Consider the following 21,936-nt stretch of genomic DNA (forward strand, 5'->3'; position numbering starts at 1 on the left):
ATTTTGGTTCATTGTAAAAACTCTTATACTTTTTAGCGTCGACTGCATCGACTTGGGTATGCAGCGTGGTAGGCACCTGGGTTAGAGGTACCGTCGGCGTCGTTTAGATTTTATAGTACCTATACCACTGCACAATCGTGATCTCATTGTCTGACAGTTCGACTACAAACTACAAAGTATGTAATAACAAACAAGACGTCTGATAAAAAAATATCGAAGTGCTTACTTAGGCTGTATCAAACTACTAAGCGCCTTGTAAGAACAGAACTACAAGGTAGGTAACTTCTATTTTTTTCTAATCTTGGAAATCTGACTTATAGAATCAGCAGCATACGCACTTCATAATTTCAGACGAATACATTTTTCAGGCGCATACTACCATTAGTAAAGAATATTGATGATAAGCAGCTTAGATCTACGATACAATACAGTTTGGTCGGATGAGTTAATATATTATCCCTTATTAATTTAAACAAGAAAATGGTTATTAATATAAACTCTATGGTTAGTTGGGTACAGTACAGCACTACTTCGTTTTTATCCGACAGAAAAAATTGACAGCGTCAAGAGAAAACGAAAACTACTATTTCTATTTTTTGTGAAGATATCGAATGGATAAATCTGTAATTAAGATTTAATTACTTAAATTCTGTTTAATTCGTGAGCACGAAGATATTATCATTCTGGTAAGCATTCGTGTTATGCATGTGTAGGACAGTGTGTTTAGTATTCGTCTGGCGCTATCGATCCCCGTGGTTGGCATTATTTGCTAATCTGTTTGTTTGTTACCTAAAAGGATTCCCAAAAGAGGACTTATTTAGACATCTACAAGATGGATTTGGCGGAGACAATGAAGAGTGTGCTGGCTAAGAGCACGGGCAGTTCAAGCGGAGCGGCGAGTACGTCGAGCTCGGCAACCCCGCACGGTGCCGAGGGATATGTCACAGAGAAGTTGTACATGCTGCTACAGCTGTACCTACAAAATAAGGGCTGGAGCCCCAGTATAGAACTCCTACAGTGTTTTAGTGATCTCAAGGAATCATCCATGCTCCCCAATGCCGCCTATTTGCAGTGAGTAAAGTGTCTAACTTTTATTATATTGTTGAAGTATTTTTTTTCCCTTTTGATTTCTTATTGGTATAAATATATTATTGTTTTTTAATGTTTTTCAAGTTATTTAATTTGTATAGCACCTACCTATATCCCCTTACGGTTTTGTTTCCATTACTCTGTTTGAGTATGTACAAATTTGTTATCCTATTCTCCAGAATGATGGCATCAAGAGTGGGCTTAGACACACAAGGCAGACTGATACTTCGTGAGAATGGTAAAATAATTTTACCTTATGAGCACTTTGCTAATGCTGTGATGTTGAAACACATGAATGGACCTCATGGACTTCATCTAGGATTAGAAGCTACAGTCAGAGCAGTGAGTATAACATATTTATATATTTTTTATTTCTTATAAACATTTATATAACAATGAAATATCCTAAGTGTAGATACTGTAATGTTAACTCCTGAGACAATGTAGAACTTGTTGTAATAAGTAGCTATATATTAATTTGTGTATTAAGAATCCAAAATAAATGTTTTTCAGGTAGTGGAATCATATACAATAGGAAGAGAGCAGTTTGGTATGGAAAAGGAGTTTATAATAGAAGTAGTACAGAACTGTCCCAACCCTGCTTGCCGGTACTACAAGAATCAACTGGAAATGACACAAAAGTCAATACAGCAACATCTGTCGCAGCAACCAACATACATACCTGGTAAGACATACAATTATACAAAACTAAACCTTCAATTTAGAATATGTACTGTAGATAATTCTGTTAAGTTGTTGAATGAAAATTCTAATTGGAATCTTAAAATACTACATCCCGAATTCCCGACACTGGTTTTTGATCTAGAATATGTACGATCTGTCTTTGTTACTGATTTCTATTGGTTCTTGTATAACCTTTAGAACTATTGAAAAAACATGTTTTAAGGCATAATGTATTATTTCAATTTAATAGAAAATGGTGACCAACATGTTATGTGATGAAGTTCCTGAAACTGTTTACACATGGAAACTAAAATAGTAACAGTTTACTACACTCAAAATATTTTATCAGGCATTTAGTATAATTATATTGGTGGTTTAATAAACTATGCTATCTAGAGTTTCCATAAAATGATTTATTTAAGGTCATCATTATTTTTAACAGTAAGTATTTTAAACTTGTAATAGATGCGGGAGCTTCAAATCTTCCCGACAGCCAGGCAGTCGAGCGCTTATTGCGCAGCACTGCCTTGGCACAAGATTATCAGCTTCCTCTCGCACCCCACCTCGCCGCTCTCAGTGAGTTGTTATGTAAAAATCAATGTCATAATGTAGAAGTAGCAATATTCAATTGAAAAAAATTTCTGAGCATTTGTTCATCTCACACATGTTATCCTTTTAGGTAGTTTAACGGGGGACAAGGCTGATCGTCGCAGCCAGGACAAGCTGGCGCAACACCAACAGTTGTTGCTGCAGCACCAGACCAGGTCACTGGGCCACCAGTCGTCCATAGACAAGTATGGGCATTCCCAGCAGCGCTCGTCCAGTTCATCGCAGGCCAGCCTGGAATCCAAATCTAAGCATCACTATAGTGACGAGCATAAGCTCACTGACTTTTTGAGGTGAGTACTATAAACCAACTATGTCGGGTGAGTAGCATACGAATAAAGATAGAATAAGTCAATTGGGTCACTTTATATCTAATATAAAATTTTTATTGAAAGTACTGGATCATTGATAGTTTGTAATCTGTCTTCTATGCATGTTGCAATATTGTACACATATATCCTATTTTTCCTGTGTATGTTTACCTATGTAAGAAAAGTGTAACAATTGTAGGCGAACCATAAATAAATAAATAAATAAAAGAGTACTATAATGTTCCAGGAAGTTAGCATTTTTTTAAACACTCTTTCGCTCCTATAACTTTAAATAGAATAGGAATCATTCAATTCAATACTGGGCAAATTTATTCGCAGAGCTAATCTGGAGAGCTTGGAGTCGCTGTCGGGCGGCGGCGGCGCGAGCGCGGCGGGCGGCGGCGCGGCGCACGGCGAGCGCGGCGCGGGCGCGGCGGCGGGCGCGGCGGCCGGCGGCGGCCAGGAGCGCGTGGTGCGCGCCTTCGCCGAGCTGGCGCGCAACCTGCAGCGCATGCGGCCCTGCGTGCGCCCCGCCATGTGCAAGCCCTACGGCAAGCAGAGCGAGCAGCTGCAGAAGAGTCAGTACCGCTTTACTTCTGCACCTCTCGTTCTAGCGTCTCGTTCGAATACGCCCGAGTGTTCCGATGGCTGACAGTTAGCCGATATAACCTGACAGTTTTTAAATATTCGATAGGTTGGTCTATTGAATATTTAAATGCTGTCAGGTTATAAGTAAGGCGAAGCCTAAGTTATTATAGATCACCTTATCGGAAGAAGAGAATCGCCTCGCCCCTTAAATCATAAATGTGACTGTTCATTCGCAATATGTTTGTTGCAGTTTTGTTGGATACCATCCAGTTGGTGCAATCGCTGCGCAGTTACTTGCCACCGCCGCACATCCAAGTGACGTCATGGAAGAATGATGACAAACTCCGGTAAGATATTTCCATCTCTATTGATAATCCAAAACGCTGACGGTGTCAGCTCACCTCAAATGTTCCATGTACTCCCCGAAATAATTTCTGAACTGTTAGATCCAGAGTCTATTAGACGACGATTACAAAAGCTGCATTACCTTTCAGCTCGAATAACATGGAGGAACTGGAGAACCGCAAAATAGTGAGCGGGAACTAGCCTCCGGATGTGCACGCCGCCGAGGCCTGAGCGTCGCGGTGACGTCACCCACAACATCCAACACCACGGTTTGACTTACTCTTCACATGAACCACCACCGCTACTGGATATTGAACTTTATAGTCACTAAAACGAACTGGCGTTTAGAGGAATTAACTGAAAACTATTCTTAACAGTTCACAGTTATAACATCTCAATTTATGATTTATCCATTCGATTCTTAGCAAAAGTGTGTTGCTTTCTGCCGAGTAATCTAATTTGCAGATGCTTATTTTAAGCAGCATATGGACTAGTTTTCTTTATTTATTATGATGTTGCTTAACCATCGTCTTCTTGGGACAATGTCTAGATAATTGTAATAAAAAGTAAATGCCAGAAGCACTAATGTAGATAGCTACACTAATAAATGTTTTGGTACTGTAAACTTCAATGTTCAGTTAATAAAATAATAATATTCGTACTTTAACATAGATCTGCATATTTTTAAACTGGTTACTTAATTTGTAACATGTCATTAGTTGATAAGATCGATTCGATGTTCTATAGATCATTGTAATGTTTAAATATTGTACCATTAGTATCTGAAGTCCATATTATTATATCAGTGAGACCGTGTAATGGGGTTGGCGGGCTTTATTGTTGTAAGAGTATAAGTAGGTGCAAGCGAGCGCCAATACTTACGCTGAGTAACTAATACCAGGTGAACGTACACAATACAGTGTCGTCACCACATTCAGCACAAACTGGGTTTACGTATGTAGTTGATTTTAACGCTACTTTTGTTTTGCGGTTTTTATTGCTTGTTGGTGTTTGAAGAAGTTTCTTTTTTATATAGTTTACTGACACATTTTTTTTCATATAATTTCTAATTATCTGTTGTAAAAGTTCATACAAACTATGCTATTACTTTCGTTGTTAGAGAACGTGTCTATGGTTAAGGTATATTTTTGATTTCCAAGATTCGTCCTTTCTTATTTTAAGTTTAATCTCAGTTATTATCGTAAGTGCATTATTTACACTGTGATAGAAGTGTAATAGGTGTAGGTCTGAGCGAAGTCTTGACATGAATGTTACTTAGGAGCGTGTGTAGTTGAGTGCGTGTACGTTACGCCAGCAAGAAAGTGTCACCTAGAGTGATATAAGTAGAACGTATAATTAGTGCGCAATCTGCTGTAAATGTGCGCCGCATAAAAAAATTGTGCATGTTGTAGTTTTGAAAAAAAAACGTAAAAACGATTCCTGCTGGAGTAACGTTGTTCTAGCAAGAAAATTCTAGACGAATTATCGGAGAGATAAAATACATACATGGGCAGAGAGCTTATATTTGTGCAAGTATGTGCGCCATAAATATAATTTGTGCGTCTTCAGGTTTTCGAGATATTGCGTTTCTCGCTGCAGTAACGTTTTGCAAATTCGTGTATCTCCAAGACCATTTTATGTGCGCCTGTAGAATGAACATACACGAATAGCTCTTAATTTGTGCATATTTGTGACATAATTAGATGCCAGATAATATTTATAATTTTCAAGTAATCGCGCTTTATTGAAAACTTAAAAAAATATTGTAGCGCCTAAATGAGAAGACGTATAAGCTCGCTAAAAACTGTATTCGTTCCATCTTTTTGTTTATAATTACCATAAAAAGTTTCAAAACAGAACCTACAAGCGTTAATGAATAATATTACTAAAAGTCGAAACGACGGCATCATAACTTTGACGCCAACAAACAAGAAACTGGCTCAACCTAAGATGTGTAGATGTAAACCAAAAATTAGTGCATTTATCAAATAATATATAGTAAAAATATCCAGCTTCAACTGTTTCGTGTTAAGTAAATATTAATATCAAACCAAAACAGTTATTCAGCGCAGGTTATCCGACCAAATTCGAATGACTACAAAAAAGCGACGGATTCATACGTGTCGATGACCTTCTTAACTTTACTCGCTAACTGGTTGAAACGTATTGTGCCCGAGTACAGTGCAGTAGAAAATAGTTAAAAATAAATAACTTTTGATTAAATTAAACATACCTATTCTTCTATCATTCTATTCTAGCTGTTCCGGTAACTTTGCGCACGATTATGTACATCATTTGTTGGCCGAGATATAATTTAGTTTTGGGTATGATAGTATGATACGCGAACGTAGTATAGACCGGTTAAAATTATTATTCTTTTTTATCCTTTTATTAATTGCCTAATTTGAAAACCCAAACCTAAGCAGCCCGATATGTGAAACTTGAGTTGAAGTTTTCAAATCCGGCTATTCTTTAAAAAACATAAATTGATAACAAAATATAACGCTCTATAGGTTTTTATTACGTTCGCGTACTATATAATCATACCTAACCAAAACATAATTATATCTCGGCCAAAACAACAACTACTTAATATTTAAATTTCACGCCATGATGGTACTGAACTACTTTAAGTGATTTTATTGTTTGTGTACTTAAGTAAATGAAAAACTGATCTGTGATTTTAAATAATACCAAATGACTATACAAGGTACAAATAGTTTAATTGAACAATGTTTGTTCTAATATTTATAGGTAGAAAATTTGATCTGTGATTTGTTGCCATAATTACTTTAAGAATCATGATTATGATAATAAAAATAATATTTTTTTAAACCAACAAGCTCTTTGATTTCATATGATCAGAAAGTACATTTAATACCTAGGTATATTACATATATTATATTTTTATTAGGTCATTGTAATAATAATTCCCAACGAACATTTGAGCGTGACTGTACGAACACAGTTTAGGTGTAATACGTTTAATAAAGGAGGTCATCGATACGTATGAATCCGTCGCTTTTTTGTAGTCATTCGAATTTGGTCGGATAACCTGCGCTGAATAACTGTTTTGGTTTGATATTAATATTTACTTAACACGAAACAGTTGAAGCTGGATATTTTTACTATATATTATTTGATAAATGCACTAATTTTTGGTTTACATCTACACATCTTAGGTTGAGCCAGTTTCTTGTTTGTTGGCGTCAAAGTTATGATGCCGTCGTTTCGACTTTTAGTAATATTATTCATTAACGCTTGTAGGTTCTGTTTTGAAACTTTTTATGGTAATTATAAACAAAAAGATGGAACGAATACAGTTTTTAGCGAGCTTATACGTCTTCTCATTTAGGCGCTACAATATTTTTTTAAGTTTTCAATAAAGCGCGATTACTTGAAAATTATAAATATTATCTGGCATCTAATTATGTCACAAATATGCACAAATTAAGAGCTATTCGTGTATGTTCATTCTACAGGCGCACATAAAATGGTCTTGGAGATACACGAATTTGCAAAACGTTACTGCAGCGAGAAACGCAATATCTCGAAAACCTGAAGACGCACAAATTATATTTATGGCGCACATACTTGCACAAATATAAGCTCTCTGCCCATGTATGTATTTTATCTCTCCGATAATTCGTCTAGAATTTTCTTGCTAGAACAACGTTACTCCAGCAGGAATCGTTTTTACGTTTTTTTTTCAAAACTACAACACGCACAATTTTTTTATGCGGCGCACATTTACAGCAGATTGCGCACTAATTATACGTTCTACTTATATCACTCTAGGTGACACTTTCTTGCTAGCGTAACGTACACGTTGAGTGCGTCGATACACGAGCAGTGTGCGAGGAGGTCATCACTTGATCACTTCGCTGCTGTTTATTTATTTGAGGACGCAAAGAGTCGCTGAGTATTGTGCGCATTTTATTATGTAATAAAGTTTTGAAATCGCCATGTCTTGTCTTGTGAGTGATAGGGAGGTTAGTATCTTATTGAAGACTGCAAATTTTTCACGTCGTCTTAGCTGATGTTGCCTGTGGATGTATAAAACTAGGTTCAGTAAGTAATGGTGAGGTGTGCGTACTGCACACTGGGACACGTCTCGTCGTACAAACGGTTTTTATTGATAAGGTTCGTAGATGTAAATTATATTATTATTATTTGTAGTTAGGCCCCATTAACTGTACCTATTGATTGTGTTGTTGGTCTCAGTGTGCAGTAGAGTAAATAGCGTGGTCGAAGCTTAGCTGGAGTTGACTTTGATCGTATTGTATCATGGAAAGGAGTCACTATTTACTTCCATAACATCATCATGTGAAATAATGGACTACATAAGTTTAATGATTAGTGCAATAATTAGGCAAAGCCTACTTTAAATTTAACGTTTTGTATCTTAGTACTGTAATTCTAAATGATATACATGAGTAACGTATCACCGTATTTCACATCACAGCAGAGTGTGTGAGGTTGTATTGTATAGCATAAGTAGTTTAACTGTCATCGTCTCTGTTTATTGGATTGTTGTACACATCACAATTTATTTGATTTTTGTCAAATAGTTATTAATTTTAAGCGGCTTATTATAGGTAAGTGCGTTATACACCTGTGTTGTATTAAATTTCATATTAATCGTATTAGCTGTTTACAACGAGAAAGCTAATAATTGGCATACTAGCAATTTATCGACTTATTATAATATATAGTGATCGTTTCGGTACATTATCCAAATATTTAACGAGGCTACTATTTTCATCGACAACTAACAATACACCTAGTATTAATTAAGTTGATATAACCGTCAAAATCTTACTCTTGAAAAGTATTATTAACTTCCAAAAGAATCTCTCTCTGTATTAGAATTATAAGCTTTCTAGTCAAAAATGGATTTCGTATTGCATTTTTTTTATTAAATATGATCGGAGCTCTTTCTTAGAATAAAAAAAATCATAAATATTGTCTTGTTTTACGTTCTGTCAGGTCGACGTACTTGTAAAATGTGAAAGCTGAAAAAGTTTTTGATCTCAAATAGCGGAAGCAACAAGCGCAACAAGTGTTTGCTAGTGGTGAGCTCGCCGCGACTGACAGGCCGACTAAGTATTTGTAATATTTTCCATTGTCTCGCTTTCCCTTATGATGGTTACTTCATACGTAATAACATAGTTTTTTTGTATTGTATTGTAGTTTTATGGACATATTAAATTATTCATCGTCAATCATTATTTGTATTCCTAATTGAAAGAAGCATTTATTTGGTAATACATACCACTGATTTATATCTGCGACTATCGTTTGGCATCGGAATTCTGTGATAAATTTTTATTCAATCAAAATGTAATTTTGACATTAAAATGCAATATACCATTCGGAAAAGTAGTTACTATTAAACATATAGATTATGTTTCTATATATTTTTTTAGTTAATAGTGTTTTTTTTTTTACAGCTGATGATCGTCAATATTTTATTAGACTGATGTATCTCGACAAACATTTATTTTATACTGTAATGTCGACGATAAAACGGACGCGTTTTTATATAAAAGTCCAAGGTTGCAATATCGGGAGTAGTTGATTCGACTGAAGCTTTCATCAGTTGTACCTATGTATGTATAATCTAAATTGGCCTTGCCATTGTAATTTATTATTTTGTATTTGCAGATGTTTTTTTACTGTAAAGGTGGTAATTTAGAAATGAAAAGCAGTGCTTAGAAATAAATAAATAATGATTAAAATGATTTGGTGTTTAAATGTTGCTTCTAAGGTGATAATTATTACGGAGACGATAATGTTGAAGGGCCATCAATAAAGTCATATATATCATATTAGTAAGTCAAAGACATGTTACGAAGATATAAATAATACAAGATGTTGAGAGACAAACAATTAAGTATTTATTTCATGAACATTCATTATTAATTCAATTTTAAATGCAACTCAGATTGGAAATAATTTCAAGCATACTAACAAAATATGCTAAAATTTATAACGTAACTAAGATTAACAAACATAAAATTTACGACCGATGTGGTCATTTGGATAACAATGGAATATATACAGACAACACATTACACAACATGAAACATATTACATGCAATGACATTTGGCACAAACCTTAAGTACATAAATATTATAAATAGGTTTTAAATGTATTTTCATACAATACCGACCATATAAGATAATACCCTTACTTTGTTCCACCACCTCTGATTATAAATATTTATGCGTCATATGCGAAAATACATCACACGAGTATTCAGAAGGAACTGGCCAAAGAGGTGAAACAGTTGATTAAATGTTATAGTAGAAAAAGTACAAAACATCTAATATTATCATTATAGTTAAAATACATGGCGTATGGAACGTCTAGTGCTACATAATACGGAGATTATTAAATAGTTATCGATGTCAGTATGTGCGTTTTAAGAATAAGTCGATTTTAAATATGCCGTTTTAGTATGCCGGCTACTATTTAAGGCAAATGAATGAGTTATTTGCTTTATACCTACGATAACAGGCCCGACAAATATACAATAAATCGATCAACAATATCCATCGATTTTTTTTATGTTTGACCATGAGAGGGAGAGGAAGGAGGTCGTGTGAGACGGGACAAGTTATCGCAAACATCCTTCATTCAGTGTAATCATATAAAATTTGCATCATTTTGTCAAGCAGTTAATGCCATCTTAATAAAGTCCCATAAAAACTGCAGTCTTACCGGCACTTTATACTGATTATGAAAACCACTTTGGTGATAAAAAAAATTAGTTTAAAAGCCCTTCTTAGTACCTAGACATTAAAACCTAATTATTTAACATCGAAAGAAAATGTGGAAATCCCTATAAAAGTCTTGTGGTTACGTGGAAAATTAAATAAATACAATTTCAAGAGTACATAACTCAATAAATGCACTTCGAGGGATAATGGTGAACTAAAAACCGAGGCCGAATTTCATCCAGATTTTTATTTTGCTTATAGCTCTTTGGTGGTTTGAAATAATATTTATATGGAATGTGAGTATAGTATACTGTTTATGCCACAGCCTTAGCGCGACCTCGGCCAACCTGAGAGCAATAATCCCTCGATACCTTTAATAAAGATAAGAACATTACGTATGTTCGATACGCTGTTATATTGTTTACCTACGCTTAGTAAGTAGTTTAAAACTATCACCCTCTCACTATCAAATTCGGTTGCGTGCGATCACAATTCAAAATTGTGATCGTCCTTACAATTAACCCGTATATTTACGCGCATACAGTATACAGTATTGATATTTAAAAACATGGAAAAGTATAAAATTTAATATCATTCAGGTTCCACGAGTCTGAAATCTAAGATTATCAGTTAACTAGTACATTTATAATGCCAGATGAGTATACACTGCGCGTTTTACCAGCCGATATACGTAAGTACAGACTTATTTCTAAAGCTTGTTTCACAACTTTACTTTCATTGTGGATGTTCGTTCGATCCACAATCGTTTAGGATGAGTATATTTCGTTGTTTTGAGGTACCTATCGCTTAGAGGTTTGGTGTGTCGGCTGTTTTCTTGAACACGTAGACCGAGTCATCGAGCCAGTAGTACGCTTGTGCGAAATCGCCTTCACATAGATAAGGAGCTCGCGTCCACGACACAAGTTCAAAGCAAGCTTCCTCGCGCATAAATTTGACGAATGACGATAGCTGTTCCTCGAAGTCTTTGCCTTCAATCGGAAGACGTTCCTCTGGTTTGTGATCAGTCGTCACTGAAAACATCAATAAGAAAGAAATGTGTGAATTGACTTGTTATTTTGGCGTTATGGGCATCTGGCAACTCATTGGAGTTTTTGTTAGCGTCTAGAAAGAATACAGTATTAAAAACTTGATACACTTATTTCATATTCCATTGGCTGAGTAGATTATGGAAAAGACCCAATAGGGCCAGCGGTATAACTTAAAAGTCAGGGACCACGGCTAACCATTTAATAACAATTGTCGCTGTCTTTCAACTTTAACCTCTGAGGGTGACACTCAAATCATAATATATTGTTACCTTCAACATAAGGCTTGTAAGGTAGCACAAGTGCTAGCATGAGCACGCCGCCCGGTGCCAGCGCGTCTCGCGCCTGCAGCAGCATAGTCTTGGGCTTGTTGCAGCGGTCCAATAAGTTAAGCATGCACACACAATCGAACTGACGGTAGCGCCACCAGTCTTCTGTGTCCAGAATTCTGGAAATGACAAGGGGCTTTAATTTAATAACATCTTTTAAGTAACAAATTGACGAAAACAAAGAGTGTTCTCTTACTTGTAGCCCTTAGACGCGAGAGCTTTTCTCATACTGGTAGATATTTCGGTAGCATAGTTGTGCGGGTAGAGGTGCGCGAACCGGCGGCTGACCTCGCCGTCCCCCGCGCCCACGTCCACGAGCGCGCCGGCGCCGACGCCGTGGCCCGCCGCCCGCAACAGCGCGCGCGCCTGCGCCTCCGACAACACGAACATGGAGCCGCGACCCAACCACCTGTCGACATCAATACCTATGTAATGGTAACATTCAAAATACACCTACATGTAACATATGTTCAATTGATATTAATGATATGACCTGCGTCGCATTTACCGTATTAGCTAGCGGCAAGAAGGTGCGTTTTATGATGAGGGAATTGTCTTTTAACTTCGATCCAGGGTCCATTAATCAATATCACTTGTGTACTAATCATGATACAAATTGGTAGTTGGATTCTGTTATAAGTATCCTTCGATGGAAAAGTAAGTTACGAGGAGTTATGTTCGACTAAGTAGTGGGCCATCAAGAAATGAGTACGGGGTAAGAGAAAATTGCTACATAGAACAGGGTGTGGTAACATTCCACCGCCTGGAGTGAACATGCGATGTTTTATTACTGGCACGGCTTCAATGTAACTATTAATTTTCTTATCTAACTTAATTGTCGAAATAACAAAGTTCGTTCGATGTTTGAACCTTCTAATTTGAACGTGGGTAACTTCCTTGAAAACGATTTGTGAGCGAGCAGCGATGGAGCTGAGCAACAATAGTGCAATTATCCACTACCGTCGGTCGTGTGGTGGTGCCGTCAGAGGTGTATCGCGCCGGGCCCGCAATTACCGAGGATAAAGTACAAAGCGCGCTGCGGGCACCGTGGTGCACCAGCACGCCGGCAAATTGTGCGCCGGCGGCGAGTGCTCCGCGACCCGCGACGTCTTCATCGCGCCCCGGGCAGCGCCGCCCGCCCGCCACAAGTGGATAATGAGTAGTAAATCCCGCTCTCATTAGCTGAGACTGAGCGACGCTGCGATCGATACGAATTCGTCTGCGCCGGGTAAAGGGATAATCGGTGCAGGGCTCGAGCTCTGTTATTAGCCGTAGTACCATATATCACGTACGGCATTATCCGCGGCCCCCGGCGTCCGCGCCGCAATTACTGCAGCCCGCACGCCGAACACCGTTCAGTCACAATGCCCTATTAGGAAAGCCTTAGAGGTAACGTTGCCCAAGTCTGAAAGTGGAGTACTAGCTACCTTTCCGAGATGTTCGGCCGCATCACAGGATTTGAAAATAACTAGAGAGCGTCCAGTAAAGCCACGTTGTAGGACAAGTACACGTAGGATACATATGTATTGCACTGAGCGTGTCGTGTGGTACGGGACGTCGCAGCGTCGGCAGCCGTCGCTCGCAGCTCGTTTGCGGACAGCGCGCGGTGCCGATTGATTGCTTTATTGTCCCGTCGGTGGTACGGAGGCGACGCCACATACATGATACATGAAGCGGCCGCGCGTCCGCAACTAATGAGCACCGGCACCGCGTAATTGTCACCGGCTGCGGCGTAAACTCGTGAGATTCCACCGTCGATGTGACAACGTACGATTGAGTCAACACGCAAAAAGATCCCGCGAATATGACGCCGCCTGTTACTGTGTTGTCGGAGCAATCGATTGATTGATTTATTGGGGCCATAACCAAGATAAGCACCATTGTTGAACCAATACATTACCAATCCCGTTTTGTTGAGTTTCAAAATGGGTAATTTTGTCGAATCCGAACATGTGAAATGCAACACAGAAGGAAGAGATGTAAGTATAGTATCCATGCACAAGTAAAAGGTGGCAGATACTATGGCACACATGTATTTGGAGCGATGAAGTAATAGGTAACAGAAACCACACGGAAGAGCGCGGTCTGTCGAGTGGAGTTGAAAATTGTGCGGCAAGGGGTGACGTGTAAATCGAGTAGAGCAGTAGGTAGGTGGATAGGCGGGCGCGGGGTATCTATTTCAATAGAATGCGGTGGCTTGCAACAAGGAATCCGATGCGGTTATCGACGACGGAGGTGAGAGATGTGTCGCCGGCGGCGGGGGGGTGCGCGGGGCGCGCGGGCCGTACAGCGCTCGTATCGCGATTGCATCGGAGAGCAAACAAGCGGGCGGGGTGTCGCCGCGCCGGGGGCGCTCAAATCATATTACCCCCGGACTCACACCCGCGCAACGCCACACACGTCATTTGAGTGTGCGTCGCTATGGCGACGGCCCGGGCCGTGCATGATATTAGTACGTGTGGCTCATCTCCGGCCGTTTAAACTTAACGCGCCTCCGCCTCGCGCGGGAAATTAAAACCGGCTCCGGACCGGAACAAGCAATCGACCCTCCGCGTGCGCCCGGTGCCACGCCGAGCGGCAAGCGACGAGCGGGCGCTGTCCTCGCTATACGCTCACGCTTGTCTATCGCACCTCCACATTCATTCAATGAATATACTTACTTTAATGTATAGACAGATACCAACTATTTTTTCAATTATACATACCTACCGCATATGTGTTGTTATTTACTATGCGTAGGTAACCCTAAGGGACTAGGGAAGGTATTATCTATAAACAATTGGATTTTAATAAATACCACAAAATTAAAATATATAACTTCTCACTGGCCTAAGCACTCAGATAATTTCTATCAATAGTACTTACTATAATTTAATTTTCTTTCGATATTAGTATAGAGAACTGTGATCAGGGCTTTAAAAGAAAAACCGGTTAGGTTGGTACAGCTACTCCTCATCATCCACCTCATAGGTCAAGGGAAATCGAAATATATATATACCTAATATCGAATATTAAATATCCATTTAGATTCGTTTTCAGTAAAGCAATTCATTCTGAAAATCATACATTTTGCTTTTACGTCGTAAATTCCACTAGATAAACATTAAAATAGAACGTATGAGATAGGAGAGGCCCCTCCCCACGTATGTAGATACCTACACATTTGCTTTACTCAAAGACATTGTCGCTTTCAGGCACCTCATTAGAGCGCGTCCCATGCGAGCCTACCCACACACCACCACCTCCCACTACACACCCCGCACACCCTCACACACACACACACACACGGGCGGGAGCAATTCTTTCTCTGAGCTCGCAAACTTGGATGGATAATTACACTCAGATAAGAACCCGTCCGTTGTTATGTGTTTTACGATAGCACGGTTTTATTTCAGAATTTGAATCGAATCGCATTATTAAATGAGAAAAAAATTAAGTAGCAAACAATAAAACCGTCGTAGGTACGTTGCCGAAGAAACTTACCCAAGCAAAGAAGTTTTAGGTTGAATAGGCTACAAACTTTGTACAGAAAAAGCAATGTGGGTAAAATTTAGTCGGCATTAAACGATCATACCGCAGTCTGTCGAATCTTTATTGGCCAGTTACGTCTGATTCCCCGGGGCACGCCACCTGATCGTCCAGGGTTAGTGCCTGGCAGGGCAGCCAAATATACACATGATAATTCAGAAAGTTTCCGCCTGACATCAGGCCGCAATAAAAATCAAGTTGTATGCCATACAATCGAACGTCACCGAAACGTAACGCGCGGTGTCATAACCCCGAACAGCACTCAAGCTGCAATAAACTATAAAAAGTGGATAGTAAAATGTATAAACAATGAGAGCACGGCTAAAACGTTTTAGTGTTAAGAGTGGGCCCATAAACCGTTGACACGCACCCGTAAAATATTAACGATACCTACAAGAAAAATGACGACTATCAATGTAGGTACCGATTTTCGGTCGCGAGGACGCGCTACAAATAATGGCGGTACCGAATTTATACGCGGACCCGAATTGCCCCGATTGAATATTTTACCAGGCCACGAATGCGTCCGACGATATTTTTCTATTTCGACGCCCATTTTTACTATCAATTGCTTAGTTTCCCCTTTAATATTATTCGTGTCTCTGTTGTGTTTCATTCTGTATTGTAAATAAATTATTCCAACAGTCTTTGATTTAAATGGGTGATAAGTACATTAAATACGATAATATGTGAAAAATCAAACTTGCTCCGTATTATACTACTTACAACATACTTGCTAAAGGCAGTTGTAAAAGGTGAAAAAACTCAAATGTATTCTGTGTTTTGTTTACTGGCGATGCAAATGTTTGTGAGGCTGCTGGATGTTTATATCTTTAGCGTTTCGGAAACACAATAACCTTTAAAAGGTGTAAAGGCGTGGGCTCAATTCGAGTCCCAGTCAGGGTTTAAAATAACTCCTCGGAGGCGAATGGTTTATTGCTTATTGAGTAGCTCTGACGAAACGCGCCTCCGACGATAAAACATGGCCAGAGTGGAATCTCAGTCAATATCACAATATACGCGACGACATTGAAATTATCGCTCGGTGGGAGGCGCGCGTCGGCCGGCGAGGTGGACCTAACTAAAACAAAATAAGAATAGTTTGAAACAATGAGCATTGTCGCGATGTCTGTGCGTGGTGCGCGCGGGCGAGCGGGCGCGTGCTCGAGCGCGGCGCGGCGCGGGCGCAGCGCGACGCGGCCGCGCGACAGCACCTCGTTAGCGGGAGGCGCGCCATTGGCCGCCGCGCGGTGGGCGGGGCGCGCGACAAACTGCGCGCACGCAAATAGCGCACCCGCACACAAATTAAAACAATAAAATGAAAGTAATAAAACAAAGTGAACCCCGAAGAGTATCCACTATCGAGAGGCTTAATGGCCGAGCGGAGGCGGCCGCGGCGCCCTCGCGATTTATTGACCGAAGTGCCGACCAGCCTCATCCTACTGCCAAATTCTGAAATGCACACTACGACCCAATATAGGTAATACTAATAGATTATTTTTTTAAAGGTGATAATTAAAATATTTTATTTTATCGTCAAATACCTAAGCGAAAAAATTATTTGAATAGGGACATTGTACAAAGATTATGGGCTTATGGCAATGCAATAAAAAGAAAATGCATATGAAATTACAAACAGATAGATAATGTTAGACCACAAGCGAATTTTGTGAAGATTCAGTAGTGAATAAGATACGTTTTTAAAACTAGAAGCTGAAGCCAGTCGGAGCCAGTACCTACCTAACAGTTAAGTACTAACGTTGCAATATGTTAATCTAATTATTATATGCTACACATTAAATCTAATAAACAAGTACAACTAGTTCAATACGGTAGTTATAAATCGCATTGGTAAAACTCTCAACCCTGGGTTTCAATGAGGAAATTCCAGCGCTGACTGCGCTTGGCTCGCTCGTAACGAATGTCGTCTCATTTACTAATGTGTCACATGCAGCCGGCGTTGTTTCACAGGCTGAGGAGGCCGGGGGGTGAGGTAACGGAGGACAGGCGCGAGGGAAGCGGCGAGGGGGGGGTTCATGAGGTGACAGGGTGGCTGTGGGGGTGAGATGACCAATGGCGTCGCGCAAGTGCGGGACTTGGATGCAACGTTAATTACGATATCATGATCTAGGATGAGATGGGAGGTAGCTAAGGCTCTATGTAAAGGAAAATGTGTAGTCGCTTTGTAGGTACAACTTTTATGTATTTGAGTGTTTATTTTATACGTTCATAGTTATTGCAATAGTTAGGAATTGCAAGGAAAGTTTATTTACATGTTTGCTTTTGATGTTATGGAAATTCACGGCTCATTGCTGTGATCTTCCATAATCCATCGCTAGGCTCAGTTACTATCATTAACTTACTTAACAATTTTAGAAGCTAAATAATTAAAAAGAATAACGAATAACAAATAAGTGTTTATCTGCACGTTAACTTTTAACTCATTTTTATCAAGAAGGTTCAAGAGGTTCGATTACTATTAAAATTTACTGTAGCAGGCTGGGTTTTAGTAAAGTTGCCGACAGCAGTAAATACGATTGAATTATTTAAGTAACCAAGAGACATTTGGGTAGCGCGAGCTTCTACTAAACTATTATATTAATACTTATTTATTTATTTCAATCACACAATTCTATTACTACAGGCAAACCCTTTGCGGCAGAATGATAAAATCTTCATTATTTACTTGTAATAAAAATACATAAAATTCCATAGATCCTTATACTGAAAATATTGAAATAAACTACGCTTAAAGTCTAAAACAATTTCGTAGCATAAACTGAAAAGCTTTCCTAGTATGTAACACCATACTAAACTGTTACAAGTTACTTCATAGAAATTCTTTAAAAAAATCATATCATTAATATCAAATTTAACAATTTTAAGCCAACGGTTCGCATATTCTGCGAAGGGACAGCCCTAAAATAATTTTGTCGATGTGTAAGGGATTGCTTAGAGTGTAAACAAGAGTCCTTCGCTATAAGAGGATAGTGTCGCGGGCTCAGAGTAAACATGTGATGTGATTATGAAGAGTACTGTGATTACAGTGGAGCTAGTTAGCGGAGGCTTCATTACGTGCGGGGGTGCAGGCGGGGCGCGGGGGAGCTCATCTCGCCGGGTGCATCGCTGGCTGCGCGCGCAAACAAATTAAAACGTAAGACGCGCCCTAATCAATAGCCGACTCCGCCGCGAAGCCGAATTAACTCGGCCGAATGAAAAAAATGAACAAAATTATATTCGCGCGAGACCTCAACCCCCGGCCGCCGCCCGCCGCCCGTAGGAAATTGCTTTTCTTTCAGTGGGCGCGCACACACGGGCGCGCGCGGCGACGTGAGCGCGAGAGGGTTAGCACCGACACACACAATATTATAATTTACGTTTCCTCGTATATCGAGGTGTAAGTAGGTACTTTACCTGGGCGTTTCGCGCCCGCTCAGCCCTCGGCTCACGCTAAATCTGAGCTTTATACGTTCACTTGACGCGACGAGAGCAATATTAGTTTCGAGTCAACTCCTTCCCTACTACAATATTTATTAACGCTCTACCAGCTCCATACGTGCCTTTTTTCATTTCCCTTTCGTTAAAACATGTTCGAGTAATAGAAATATTGCAGCAGGGTATCGGATCCGTTGGGTGTATCCGTTAAGTTGACTAACACAGTTTTGAGGATTCCAGTCATAAAATATTTACGTCCAATGGACGTAGGCACAAGATTGAGCCACTTTGTATTAGATTTTGTTTGTTAAGTAACTAAATCGACGATAAGCCAGATGCTTTATTAGAATTTTGTAATAAGCGGAGCATAACATTACTTTCCTAGGGTTACCCATGTGTAGAATAGTCTGTTTTACGCCGCCGACTACCTAATGATATGATTATTTATCAATCAAGCTTGTTACTATAACACCAACATATCGTGCATGCCGAGTATGTACATACATGACACCTACACTACAACACATCATTATATGTATTGCTTTGGGTAGATACGAGAGTCCAGTTTCATTAGCGGGAAGCTTGGTGTAATCTGCGCGCCAGCCGCCCGCCCAATTAACGCGTAGGCGATGAGATGGCCGCCCGCCCGGCGCCCCACCGGCCAATGGCGGCCGCGCGGGGATTAATTAAGTAACTTCCCGTCGGCGGCACCCCGCGCCCCCCGCACACCCACCCACCAGCGTGCACCTCACCCCCCCGCGCATCCGTGGAGTCTGCGGACACGCCCGGAAAACTAACCACCTAATGAGGGGAGATGACCTCACGTGCCTGTGTGCTTTGTCTACCCGACGTATGTGCAAATGTTCATTTGTGTGCACGTGTTGGCCTTTTGTGTTTGTTATGTAAGTGGTCATCTGTTGTCGGTACATTATCTACACTACAGTGTACCACACACACCGGAAACTTTGTCATGTGTCATCTAACTTAGTACACAATGTACTGCAAGCTCGCGTCCGAGTAATCGACATGCATTCACGCGACACTTTCACAATGTCCGTTTCTATTTAAATAATAAAGGCTTCGCGTATTTGACGTGGACGTGGACATTTGTTATGGCCAATGAGTTCGAAACTTTGTGTATTGCTTCGTTGTGTAACTAACAAAGGTGTATCTATGTATGTGTGTGGGTGTATATAGTTGTTAGGTATTGAGGGAGAGGACAGGGAGGTCAATTAAGCAGAAGGTCGTGTGTCGGAAGCGTCTATGACAGATGGGAGGGACTGTTTGCCTATCTTGTCTCCACACCAGAATATGATCGAATTATCTGAATACATACACCTACATTGATTCATAAACTACTAGGTACAGCTTGTGACGAAATTAAATCGTTAATTTATAACATCGTGTTATTTCAGCTGATGTGATATAGAGACTCAGTATTTTGTATTTTATCGTGATCTCAAGGATAAAAAAACATGAGAAAAATTACACTCGGGACAAGAGTATGTGATATAATGTACATTGACAAAAGCGTAAAAACGAATAATCTTAAATATCATGTTAGTCTTATATCTGTCATGACAGCTCTACATGCGTAATATTCACCTATTAGAGTTCGTATGTAGGTATACATACGTAGCCGCAGGTGTGTCATTTCCTATTCAAATTTTCATCTCGTGACTCCGAAAAACAGAATGATTTTTATACATAACTTTTGACTGGGCGTTGAATTCACCTACGATTCTTTTTGTATGAAATTGATGCCTGTGTCCTTTATCGCAAAGCATGACAGCTTCTTCTAATTCTTCCTCTATAACTGTTTTAAAAGGACATGTTGGAACAGTACACATTGATACCACAAGTTTTAATAACGAGCTAATTTTACCTAAATGACGATAATATTAAAAAGTTGTGGTAAATCCAAATGAATTTATAAATTAAAGCCAGTAAGGTACAAAGTTCTGTTTGAAGTATTGACAAGTTTTCAATCGAACATTGTTGCACTACGTTGAGTCGTGGAGACGCTTATCATTATGGCGGCCTGAGGTTTGTTCTCGTGAGAGAAGAATGTCTACAAAAGCAGATAACATAGTGTATGAACTTTAGTTCTAAGATATTCAAAATAATGTTCTATTTTTCAGGTATAAAGAACAAGCCGTTTGAAGGAAATTACGTGTTCATTATAGGAAGGGTGCTTTAAAAGTTTTGACATGTAAATATGGCAGGTCGAAGGCCAGAAAACGTTTATGTGAATTAGTATGTTTATTTACGATTTGCGGGATATGTCTATGAAGAAATATTATAATTAGTATCAAATAAGGATGCTGTTAAAAACGTGTGTAGAAATATTAAATCAAAAGCGTAATTTAACACTTATTGGTCTGAAATAATTAATGACAACACATGAAGTCATTGTTCACCTGTTTCGTTTATAGAGTGTGGATCACGAGCAATAGCATACACTAGTCCCTAGATATTAAAAGTACCATATACAAGCATATAAGAAATATGAATAAATACCGTAAAATATTTTTTATATGAAACCTACAGGATATTCCGGCGTTTCGCTAAACAACCATAACGTGTCGTAACGTAACACTAATGCTTCTAAACGAGAAAGAATACGTTCGTACGACAATATCTAACAATAGCACAAACTCTAACGTGTGTATGTACAGTTGACGCAAGTACACATCTAAATATGTAGTCGACTTCATAAATAAGTTAACAGCAATGAAACTTTTATGGGCCATATTCTTTATCTTGTTTTGAATTTCATCATCGCGTCTGCAATACGAGATTTAAGTGTTAAGCCGGCTTTTTTGTATCCCTCCCAATGTTTTAGAGTCGGTTTTGCAATTTTCAGATTGGATCCAAATAACTTATCAGTGGTAGATTGTATTCGTATGCTGATCCGAATCGATCGCGATGTATATTAAATGTGACGCGCCTGAGCGACGGATACTTCGCCAATCTTTACGTAATGTGAACGAGATTGATGAAGATTGTCACATTGTTTTTGAAAAGAGATGCTGCGTACTCGTATGTTCAGCGTGTGAATTCAGAAACGAAAAAAATATGTACCATGAAGTTAGCGGTAGAGACTGAGGAAGTGAGGGTGTATTTCGATCTAGCTTGTTTGAAACTTAGCGCTGACAGACCTTTTACACTAAAAATGTCTTGTGCAATCTAGGGACCTTGTGTTCAACCGTTGTCCTTAACTCCAATGTGTTACTTGACTACCTAAGA

The 21,936-nt window shown here is 39.3% G+C and overlaps 2 protein-coding genes across 8 annotated transcripts in view; one reads left to right on the forward strand and one right to left on the reverse strand.

Moving 5' to 3' along the window:
* The first annotated feature begins 549 nt into the window (after nucleotides 1-549).
* On the forward strand, nucleotides 550-9,367 carry LOC142978174 (uncharacterized). 2 transcript variants are annotated; one of them, XM_076122500.1, is made up of 9 exons: nucleotides 550-686; nucleotides 797-1,071; nucleotides 1,269-1,431; nucleotides 1,603-1,774; nucleotides 2,239-2,349; nucleotides 2,453-2,672; nucleotides 3,030-3,268; nucleotides 3,529-3,625; nucleotides 3,773-9,367. In XM_076122500.1, exons 2-9 carry the CDS (start codon nucleotides 833-835, stop codon nucleotides 3,822-3,824), a joined length of 1,293 nt encoding a protein of 430 aa, XP_075978615.1. In that variant the 5' UTR covers nucleotides 550-686; nucleotides 797-832; the 3' UTR covers nucleotides 3,825-9,367. The 2 variants fall into 2 exon arrangements, with proteins under 2 accessions (XP_075978615.1, XP_075978616.1); XM_076122501.1 differs by lacking the exon at nucleotides 2,239-2,349.
* Nucleotides 9,368-9,500: 133 nt separating this feature from the next.
* The window catches only part of LOC142978373 (protein-L-histidine N-pros-methyltransferase), a 51,567-nt gene continuing 39,131 nt past the window's right edge, over nucleotides 9,501-21,936 (reverse strand). For all 6 annotated transcript variants that reach the window (XM_076122801.1, XM_076122797.1, XM_076122800.1 and 3 more), the window contains 3 exons: nucleotides 11,921-12,133; nucleotides 11,668-11,843; nucleotides 9,501-11,380 (listed from right to left, as the gene is read on the reverse strand). In XM_076122801.1, the coding sequence (XP_075978916.1) occupies nucleotides 11,157-11,380; nucleotides 11,668-11,843; nucleotides 11,921-12,133 (613 nt within the window). In that variant the 3' untranslated portion in view covers nucleotides 9,501-11,156. The remainder of the gene's footprint in view (nucleotides 11,381-11,667; nucleotides 11,844-11,920; nucleotides 12,134-21,936) is intronic.

This window comes from Anticarsia gemmatalis, chromosome 14 (genome assembly GCF_050436995.1).
Source record: "Anticarsia gemmatalis isolate Benzon Research Colony breed Stoneville strain chromosome 14, ilAntGemm2 primary, whole genome shotgun sequence".
Taxonomy (NCBI): Eukaryota; Metazoa; Arthropoda; class Insecta; order Lepidoptera; family Erebidae; genus Anticarsia; species Anticarsia gemmatalis.